The 11507-nt window shown below is 33.4% G+C and overlaps 1 protein-coding gene across 1 annotated transcript; it reads right to left on the bottom strand.

Moving 5' to 3' along the window:
* Positions 1–520: 520 nt before the first annotated feature.
* Positions 521–5043, bottom strand: LOC104903856 (probable sugar phosphate/phosphate translocator At3g11320). The gene is made up of 4 exons (XM_010691984.4): positions 4152–5043; positions 3444–3547; positions 3072–3300; positions 521–1097 (listed from the first exon to the last, which is right to left on the bottom strand). The coding sequence occupies exons 1-4, from the start codon at positions 4590–4592 to the stop codon at positions 942–944; spliced, it is 930 nt and encodes a 309-aa protein (XP_010690286.1). The 5' UTR covers positions 4593–5043; the 3' UTR covers positions 521–941.
* Positions 5044–11507: the final 6464 nt, after the last annotated feature.

Below are 11507 nucleotides of genomic sequence, written 5' to 3'. Positions count from 1 at the left end.
CAGAAAACGTTTCCACAGAAAAGCCGTTACAAATACCCTTAATTCTGGATAAACAATGCAAGCTAAACCTTATACATTCTAAATTCTTGCAACGAGGAACTTTGAAACTGTAATTAGACTAATAAATATGTACTGTTCACATTTTCCCCGGAAAAACTGTCCAGTGGATAATTTACAGCAGACAGATTGAAATCGAACACGGGAAAAACTATCCAGTGGATAATTTACACCAGACAGATTGAAATCGAACGCAGCGGAATCGAACTCGGCATAGTAAAATAATATTTATTCTCTATTTATAGTGGGTAGATTACTAGATTGCCTAAGATAAGAGTCTGTTCTCCCCAACTTATTTTCAATTCAGCTCTGGACAATACTTTTACTCTCACATATATCTATTCATTTCAGTTCAGTGACATTTTTCCTTTTTCCCCCATATTAATCGCCGCGTCAACTGCAAGGCCATTAGTTAGCTGGACTCTTAACAAAAAAAAAGAAAGAGGGAGGATAAACTGCAACCTGAAGCGGAAATCTTAATTGATGAATGTCTTTCATTAATTACTGAATTTTGAATTGTTAACAGGACATACTGTATAGAAATTGCAATTCTACAACCTTTTTGCTAAAAGAATACAAAATATCAACCCCCCTTCCCAATATAAACCCAATTTAACAAGAATAAAGAAAGAGCAGTTGCTTATTGTTTTTTTTTTCTTTTCAACTCCTACATATTTAGTTTACTAAATCATTTCTGGTGTTGATGGTACAAGCAAAAACCCATCCCCAAGACTTACAGGGGAGAATCTGAGATACAAATTGCAGAACCTCTGGGCTCCAAATTAAAAGTGTATTGTTAACCCTTTTGTCCACGGCAAGGCAAATCGATGCTGTTTCCACAGAGGAAGGAAGAATATGAGTAAAACTGTTTCCTATCGTTTTTCTCAACTTGTTGATTTGCTTCTTTTCTTGGCTTCGCTGTAGAGGATGACTCCGAGGACTGTGAGTGAATAACCAAGCATCCCGGTAACTGAGACGGGGTTTTTAAAGATCAAAATTGAGATGACAACAGCAACCGCACCCTTTGCATTTCCAAGGACCTGGCATAATAAACAAAATACATTTACTACAAATGAATTCATTGTAGACATTGACAGTCAATTTACTAAAAAAAATAAAAATGGATGGTTAATTTGAAGGCTGAGTGCAAGTAAACTCACAAATTATTCCACAAGTTTCACATAATTATACCAGGGAATATAACAACAAAATTCATCCAACGCATGAAACCAACTGATCAGACCAAGTGACATTCATATACAATGATCATCAATAAATATTTTTGTAAAGTTAATCAAATAACTAATTGAGCGAAGGGCATACAAGCACCCTATGGGATTTTCACTTGATTACAGTTCATTCATTGGTCATATCGATATGTTCAATATAAATAATGACCAGCCTTCTAAATCAAAACTTTCTAGTTTAGAAAACACGAATCCATTACGTCAACAGATTAACCAGTGAGTTACTTTTCATACACCAGAATAATTTCTTGGCTCCTCAACCCCATCTCAACAACTACTAAATCCTAGTACACTATACTAGGAGCCTCACACATAAAATCACCAAATGAAAACCCTAAGTCGAGGAAGCTTCGGCTTTGACCCTCTTTTTAATCATAGGCACTAACCTAATGGTCAAGGTCGACGCTAATAGCCTTTTAGCTGCTTAAAACATAGCTCTAAACATATATTCCTTTTTCTCAGAAAAGCATACGTTCCCCTAAAAAGGAAGAGATAATTTATGGCCCTCACATATGGAGGAAAAATTACATGACTAAACCACAGATAACAGTTGAAGTGGCCCACACCAAGTGACTCAAAGAGAAACAGATCAGTATGCACTAGTATATAACGATTTTAGTTACGCCAAAGTGGACAAAGAAGCATGACCAAACTACCAGTCTCTGATTTGTGAATTTGCAAACAAGTGATCCCCACCAATAACCAATTATTCCTTCCTTTACTTTACTGCTTGGAAACACCAAGTACAAAATGAGAAAGGAAACAAGAAAAGGCAAGATAAAAAAGAATGGCAGCACAGGCTACTTCTCTCATTTTGAAGGAACACTTAGAAAAAATGCAGTTGTGCACTATTCCAATTTCGTTTTTTTTTTTTTTTTGGAAATGACCGATTTGAGACCTATTGATTCTAACAACGGATTGTAGAATTAACATTCTGTTTGCGTGGGTTTGATAATACTTGCACTCTTTTGTATTACTTGTATAATTGTATCATGTGTAGCTTATGGAAAGATTAGAAAGGTAGATGGACAAATTAATTTAAACAACTATAAGACCAGTAAGAGGGAGTGCTTGGGTTATTGAGATTAATTTTAATAAAAACAATTGGCCTTTTATTTTCTCTAATCTCTTACTTAGATTGCATCCAACCCACATGGTGCAAGTATTAGCTTAACATTGACTTTTTTATAATTTTTAGTTACTAATTATTAAAGATATAGATGACCAACGTATGTGTGTTGGGGAGCATAACAGTCAAGCTATTGCATTTATTAAAAATCGAGGGAACAATATAAACTTCATACATTGCAAAACTGTAAGGTTCGACACAAAAAACTCAATGTGGACACTCTATAATTGATGAAGAAAAACAAATCGATAGTTCTAGAGTAAAATAAGCATCATCATTTCCACTGACACAAGTGTTTTGCAGCTCCAATACAATAAAACAAAACAAAAGCATGTATAGAGAACTAAAAAGAAACAGTGCATGATATATAATCCCAGATCTCATACTCTATATTTTAGAATCAGGACCAATGATTAAATATTTATGCTTCAGATCTCTTAGGAATCATGTTCAGAAAGAGAAACAGGGGAATATCACCAAATCATAAACGATGTAATCTCAAACCAGAAATTGGTCATAAAAATTCATCACTCCACAAAGTAATAAACAAGAAGGAAAGGAACCATATTTGTGGTACATGGATATCCAGCTATAAAAACATCCTACTAAGCAAGTGCACAAAAAGTTCATTTGCATACCTGGAGAGTCAAAGCACTGGTGTGCTTGGTGACCAGGAAGTTAGTCAGATTCACAAAGTACGCCAGTGATGAATTAAAAATCAAGTACCACACTATCTTGACATCTTCCCTTGCAAGAGCCAGAGCAATACCAACCACATTTTCTTCCATGAATAGTGTTGCAGGAAGAAGGAAAACAACAGCTATTGGAGCCATATAAAGTAGAAGGTTCATAGAATTGAGCTTCTCCCTGAGCAAGTGTTTTTAAGTTCTAATTAGTCTCGCATCAACCGAACGTATAATTACAAATGTAGAGCAAATGAGCAACACATCGACTACAGTTCAAAAGAGATAAGACATTACAAGAGAATGAATAAAAAAAATGCTCATTACCCTTCAGAAGACAGCAAAATACCCTGAACCACTGATTTAAGAGCCCTAGCAGCCGTTGCACCTACACACATTATAAACCCGAAAAGATGGAAACTCGGTTCACCCTGCAATGATAATTGACAACAAAGATACATTAGAACCTAACACACCCCTATACAAATCAAAATCAGCATTCGTTAACAACAATTACGACTTCTAAACATTAAAAGAGACTCCAACAACCATAAATTGCTTCAAAAAAATTCACCAAGTATCTACAAGATTAAGGTAAATCAATACTAAACCTAAAACCAGTTCCTCCCTTAAACTTCAGCAGAACACAATACAATATGATCTTAGTAAAAAGGATTTACCCCAAATAAAAAACTGCTTCAATGAAGTTTAAAACAAGACCTTAAACATCATTTTCGTCGAAATTCGCCACAAAACCAAAAGCCACAATCTTTTACATCACAAATTCCAAAACATCTCCACAATTTTAACACCAATACATACAAATCAAAATCACACCCACATAACACCCAATTGCCAAAAACAAATAACACCCAATTGCCAAAAACAAATAACACCCAATTACCAAAAACACCCAATTGCCAAAAACAAATAACACCAATTACCAAAAACACCCAATTGCCAGAAAAAAATCACCAATCTACAATGTAAACAAATGAAAAACAAGAGAAAATTAAGGGTTAAAGAAGTAATTACCCCACTAGCAATAACAACACCAGTAACAACAGGAAGAAGAGTGAAATAAGTAAGCCAAGCTTCCCTCTTAAACGTCATAATATAAGCAAAAACAGCAGTGAAAAAAGGCGTGGTAGCACCAATTGCTTGATTAAACGAAACAGGAAGATATTTCAATGAAATATTCCCACTAACAACAGAAGCACAAAAAATAAGACTAAGTGCTGCAATTTTGAAGAATTGAACTCGAGATCTTATAGTTTGCATAGGAACCATCTTCATCCAAGCTATAGCAATGTAACTCAACAATGAACAAGCAGTCATATGACACATCGTTAGAAAGATCGGGTACTTAAACCCATAATTGCTTAACAAATACTTGTTTAGCAGTAAAACCCCAATGTTTGATGAATACCATGCTGTTACCAGCCCAATCGTGAAGAATCTGTTCGTCGTTTTCATAATTTTTTGCCCTAATTTGAAACCGATGAATTAGGGCTGGAAAAAACGACGAACAAAAATTCCAAAACCCTAGAAATTTGCTTTTGTGGATCTTCAATTTTTGCTAGAGATCTGACATTTTTCTAAGGAATTGAAGATGAGATTAAAGAGGAGAAAGGTGTAATTGAGGAAGATGTGATTGTATGGATCTCATAATCAATCATGAGCAAAAAGAAGAGGAGAGAGAAAATGAAGGAATTTTGATAATGGAGGATGTGGGTTTTTTTAGTGGTTGGAAAACGATGACGTTTTTAGGTTCTGTGAAATTGGAATGTATGAGAAGAAGAAGAAGAAAGGAGAGAGAAAATGTGGAGGTGAAAACGCGTTGGGTCCGATTTACAGATTAGCAATGGCGGATGGGTCGTCGGCCGTTTTTATTAGGACTTGATTTTTTTAATTTGTGCAATTGTTGTCTGTTTTTAATTTTAATGTTTATCTTGGGTATTTTTAGTTTTTAGTCGTTGTCTCATATACCCAATAGCCATATACTATTAGGGTACGGAAATTGAATACTTCTTGATTCTGAAATAAATAAAATGTTTCGTTAAAAAAGTTTCACGTAAAGAAAAGGACGAGAGAACTATTACAATACTTTTTGCAATGAGTTTGCATGGTAAATCTATTTAGTGTTTTTTAGCTCAATCTTTGAGGGATGTAATTTTCATCCTAAGAGCACACCTAACCAAGATTTTGGAAAACTTAGTAGAATTTATGCGCTATCGTATTTTTCATAATATATTAATGTCTTCATTTCAATTGATATTTGGTTATTCACCATGTACGAGGATCCCCGCTCAGCATTCATGGTTGAATGGTTAAAGCGCCCAACTCATAATTGGCCAATTCGTAGGTTCAATTCCTACTGGATGCACGCCAATGGGACCCTCCGATAAGTCTATTGGAATTGGCTCTGTATCAATGGAATCGATTGCTTGTTGAACCCTGCTGTGAATTACATGAAAGTAGGATACTCCAAATTCGTAGGTCAAAGAGTTTTAAAAAACGTTCTTGGTGGAAAAAAAATGTGAATGAAAGATCCCACTGAATTGAATTGGGTCACTATAAAAAAAAGTCAAAATTAAACAAGACCTCACATGATTATATTTTTTCTTATGAATTGAAAAAAATTGAGAAATTTTTCTCCAAGTATGAATAATGTCAAGATTCTAAGTGAAAACGAAAAAAAAAAACAAAGGAAGGATCAGCTAATGGACTAAATGTGATCATTTTTGCTGCAAAGTCAAAATTATATTTTTATAAATTATATGTTCTTGTTAACCACTTTTAATTTTATTTGACATATGAGCAATGATATATCTACCAACCAGGAGAATATAAAACCAAAGACAATTTTAATTGATGAATTGCATTGAACTAATTACTAAGGTCCATCTCTACTTCTCTAATAGATAGATTAAACTTTTTCACTGACAAATCTATTAAAAATTGATTTTTTATATGTATGTCAAATTTCATAAAACAGTTAATTATAAAAGGAAAGCCAACAATATATGTTACAGGATGGATTGGTGTGGGAAATCTCTACCCTAATTTATACAACACTTATCGAAAATTCTACCCTAATTGGTGCAACACATTGAAAATTCTACCCTAATTTGTACAACACAAATCGAAAATTCTACTTATCAATTATAGACATCTGCCAAATATATTTTGACTGTGTCTTTTATCTTGAATATTAATAAACATGTCAACATTTCGAAGACATATGGTCTAATTTGTTTTCAAATGTTAGTTGTAAACACATTCAAATATACAGGCATTTAGGCATCACTCATCATTTGTCAAACCTTAACATTTTAATATTTGAGTGATTTATAACCCAACGAACGAATCAAGGAAGGCCAAAAAAATTGGGTCTTTATGAGTTAGGACTTAGGAGTATTAAACAAGTACCATATCTAAAAGTTAGTCGGCCAATATTTATATATTCAACTATTCTTCGTCCACTATCTTTTTATATATATATAAATAAGTAAGATAAAAGAATTCTATTGAATTGACACTTCGTACAGGTACAACTAGTCAGGTTTGCAGAATAGATTCCTTCGAAGGAAAGAGGATGGTAAGGAAAACCTTACCCACTAAAGAGCTCCTAATAAGATTTGATCACATGACCTTTAAATCATGAGGCTAAATCTTTAACACTAGATCAAGCTTTGCTTGATATTCGTCGTCCACTATCTTACGTGGGTCTACAACCATGTGACTATGTGAGTGTACAACTAAATTTTAGCTTTTGTGATTTTTTACCTTATTGTTTAGTACTAAAATCATGTGAGTGAAGATGAAGATCCACTCAATGTTATATTCACTTTACTGCTATAAAAAGAAAACCAGCTTTGAATACTTCGAAACATTTATGCCTCATTGACCAATACTAATCTACGCTTTCATGATTTTAGAATATTTGAAGTTGTTTAAGTAGAACATAGTTGGCTCATATCATGCATGTACTACCAGGAACCCTTGAGTCCAATAATATCGTTTGATATCTCATACATGACAAATTAAAATTCAAATCTTAATGGAAATATAATTTTATTATTGGGGTGAGATTTGGGAGGGAATTGAGATGTTTGTTGGACCTTTGGATGAAGGTCATGTGCGATGATAGCCCAGAGTAAATAATTTGATAACAACTCTATGTTTATTATATATTTTTTTTGCGCAGCAAAGGTTCATAGGAAAATCAAAATTTCTAAACCTATTACATGATTATGAATTTATGGGGTAAGTACGAAGTTAGGATGCTTGTTGGACTCTAGATAAGGGTCCTATGTAATAATAGCCCAGAGTAAAAAGTTTGATAACAACTCTATGTTTGTTATATTTTTTAGCATAGCAAACGTCCAAAAACCAAAATTCCTAAACATATTACATGATTATGAATTTATGGGGCAAGTACTTTATAGAAGTCTAGGAGATGAAAATAATTAAAAAGATGATGTATACTTCCACCATTATTTTAAAAAATTACTCATTTTTCGTTTTCGTTCATTTCATGAAAATAAATATTTATTTTATTATTTTAATTTACAGTTATTTTAGTAGAAAATACAAGAGTAAGCATTATACTCATTCTTTTCTCGCACACACACTTTCACCCTCTTTCGTACTCTGTATCTTCATATCCTTATACTCTTTTTGTTTCAGAATATAAGACATTCACACTTTATGAAATTTATTTTGACCACAAATATCTCTCAAATGCGATAAGTAAAAATTATAAAAATTATACCGTTGGATTCGACTTGAAAAATACTACAATAACATTATTTTTTAAAATTTTCTATCAACATAAATTGAGAGTATTAACGATCAAAGTTCGACCTCAAACATCGTGTGTGCCTTATGTTAAAATGAAGGGAGTAATATATTTATCCAAATTTTCATCGTTATGTGCCGATAATAAATGAGTTGTGTTTCAAATGATAGAAGAAGTATTATAAAATTTTCATGTCTCTTAATATTTAATAAGAAATATGGAAATAACAAATATTGAGCTTTTGGCTCGAAATAATTACCTTAGACTATCATTATTATCTCTAACACACCATTTTCAGCTTACATGGTATCTAATTGTGTATCATATACTATATTAAAATGTAGGCAATGGAGATTAAAATATCTTATTGCGAGTGATTATTAAGCTGCATCTATATATGATTTTTGTTATGATTGATAATGTGCATAGAAATGACAAAGACAACTTCAACAAATGTGCAATGTCTAGGCCTAGTAAAAGTTGACACAACCTGACAGCCCGACCTGAAACTGATTTGAAAATTCCGAGTTTGGGTTGAGATTTACGACCTGAAATAAAAAAAAAGGGGTCGACCCAATCCAACTTGAAAATATAATGGGTTAGGTTTGGATTGACTTTTTTGAACCTGAAAATAACTCGAATAACCTGATTTAGAAGTCAGATTATTTCAGGCCGGGTCAACTTGAAATGAACCCAGACTTTCATAATTTATACAACCTATCTTTTGTTATTCTTATTCGTATTGGGCCGAGCCCATTTCTTGGATCACCAAAATTTCATTTCAAGTCATTAACCCATATTTTTATAACTTAACGTGTATAGTTGAATTTCAATTTAGGTCATTTTGGGTTGGTACTGGGCCAAGCGCTAGCTATGTCTGGTATAGAGTATAGACTATAGTACTAGTCTTATTCAGTAATTCAGAATGTTTTTGTTACCACAAATTACGTGAAAATGAATTGTAGTTTACTTTTTGATTGATAATTTATCTCTCTTCTCTGTGAATATTAAGCTGTCTGTCATATTCTATCATCAACCATGAAAACACAAAGTAGGTAAAAAAAGACAATTAAGGAACAATTCTGATTTTGATGGGTAAGTTACACAACATGTTTTCATGAGGGTACGTTTGATAGACAAAGATGTATTCAAACGCACCAAATTAAACCAATAAAATTACTCAAATATTTCTGACAACCAATAGAATTACAACCTTAAAAGTATAAATATTAAAAGAAGAACAATTTTTTAGGACACCAAAATGGTAATAAAAACACTACTACTTATTGTCAATTTACTCAAATTTAGTTGTTGAATATTGTCAATTTAATTGATAAATATTGTCAATTTACTCAACGTATACTTATTTAAGATAGAGAGAGCCTAATTTTGTAACAAAAAAAAAAAAATCTCACCCAAGGAAAACGAGATGTTTTATAGTTACCTTATAGTTCCAGGCAGGTTTTGTACACAACAATTATGTTCAATGAGATGGTACTTGATCAAGAGAACGTATTGTGTCGGACTCGTCCGATCATAATCTTTGGTCGGACGACTTTTAGGTGGTTCCAATTTTTTTTCAGTTAGTCTTAATTTTTTTTCAGGTAGTCTTCATTTTTTTTCAGGTAGTCTTCATTTTTTTTCAGTTCGTCCATTATTTCTTTCAGTTGGCCCATTATTTCTTTCAGTTGGTCCATTTTTTGTTTCAGTTGGTCTATTATTTGTTTCAGTTGGTATACATATTACGAAACAAAGTCCAACTGAAACAAAACAAAGTCCAATTGAAAGAAAACAAAGTCCAACTGAAAGAAAACAAAGTCCAACTGAAAAGAAAACAAAACACTAACCTCTGCTTTCTCTCACTTTCTCCTTCTTCTTCATTCCTCTTCTGCCAGCTTAACAAAATTGTGAGACACTACCCCTAAATTGCAGAAGAGATGTTGTATTAATAATGACAACAAAATCTTCAGCTGCACTTATTGTTATCGTAACTTCACCTCTTCTCAAGCTCTTGGTGGTCATCAAAACGCTCATAAACGTGAAAGATCTGCTGCTCGCCGCCTCCATCTCTCCTCCTCCTCCTCCTCCGCCATCAAAACCACCAACAACCACAACCACAACACCACCACCACCACCAACACCAACAACTCTCTCCAGATGAGTGATTATGGATACGGATACAGATACGGGTGTGGAAATGGGATTGCTTATTCTTCAATTACACCAACTAATTATCCTGCATTGCCGTACTACTATCCTTCTGTTAGTTACTTTGATGATGGAGAAGCTTCTGTTTCCGGTGTTTCCGATGGTGGTGATGGTGGTGGTTGTGGTGGTGGTGGTGGTGGTGGGTATTATGTGGGAATGGTGGAGAATCCTTCGACCGCCGTCGTTGCTGTATATTATAGTACTGGGCTCAGCCCGTCTGACGAGAATATTGGGTCAGACGGTCTGACTCAATACTTTCACTTTGATCAAACGACATGCGGACATCGCTACACATTCTTTTTGTAACGGCTTACCTCTTGAAGATTTAAATATCTACCTCTTTTTATTTACTAGTTACATATCCCCTCTACTTTTTTTTTTATTTGCTATATTGTTGTTTTCACTAGTTTTTAGGAAATGTCCCTTTTATTCTTTTTTGGTCTATTTTTTGACCCCTTTAACATTAAATGATGTGGAAAAATGTGAAAAAGTAGTAATTTTTGGTGGAAAAAGAGAAAAATAAATATATTATTACTTTTTGATGGGTCAAATCTCCTAATAAAGATATTTGAAATAATGTAACAAGTAAAAAAAAAGCACCATTTAAATAAAATGTAGTAACTAAAAAAACAAAAGTAGTAATTACAGTTTGACTATCAATCTGTCTTTATTAGAAATATGATAGGTTCGATTTCTTGTATCAACTTAGACCTATCTTAATCCAAGGGAAAACAACATAACCCACATGCTTTCTTTCTCACTTTCGGTTGTCATCTCTCTAATTGAAGTAACTACACAACTTTCCCCTCAAAAAAAAAAAGTATCTGCACAACTTTATGTACGTAATATTGTCACCTATGCGTTTCTTTCAGTCCTTTGATGACATTCCAAAAAGAAAATTAATGTTGTGTTTCTATGCTGTTGTGCTAAATAGACATATTCATGCCATTAATGACGTGAAGACGATTAAAAGAGGCATGATATAGTATATACACACACGCCGATGATGCATGAAGCCATAAACTCATGCTTTCCATAAGATATAGAAGCACATGATACATTTAGAACTGTGACTGAGGAAGGTAACAAATAATACCAATTTACGCAGCTAGGCATTATGTTCATGCAAATTGTAAGTACTTACTACTTACCATTGCTCTATCATCATAACACAACGTCATACTCACAAGTCACACCTATAACTAAAGTTATTGTACTAACTTACTAAAAGGAGAGACTAGTTACTTGTATGCAAATTTTATGTTGGTTACACCACAAGTTTTGTACTTCCTCCGCTTCAATTTAGTTGTGTAACATTCACTTTTAACACTATTATAATATTACTCACAATTAATGTTATCAGGATCGGGATCCTACTT

Source organism: Beta vulgaris, chromosome 2 (assembly GCF_026745355.1).
Source record: "Beta vulgaris subsp. vulgaris cultivar EL10 chromosome 2, EL10.2, whole genome shotgun sequence".
Classification (NCBI taxonomy): domain Eukaryota; kingdom Viridiplantae; phylum Streptophyta; class Magnoliopsida; order Caryophyllales; family Amaranthaceae; genus Beta; species Beta vulgaris.
The sequence above is the reverse complement of the archived record's forward strand: the minus strand, read 5'-3'. Positions and strand labels throughout refer to the sequence as shown.

Excerpts from the sequence above, each read along its gene's own strand:
- LOC104903856 (XM_010691984.4), bottom strand. The coding sequence starts at position 4,592 with ATGAAAACGACGAACAGATTCTTCACGATTGGGCTGGTAACAGCATGG. Across the intron at positions 3,301-3,443 it reads ATTTTGCTGTCTTCTGAAGG|GGAGAAGCTCAATTCTATGA; the intron begins GTAATGAGCATT and ends ACACTTGCTCAG. Across the intron at positions 1,098-3,071 it reads CCAGTGCTTTGACTCTCCAG|GTCCTTGGAAATGCAAAGGG; the intron begins GTATGCAAATGA and ends TTATTATGCCAG.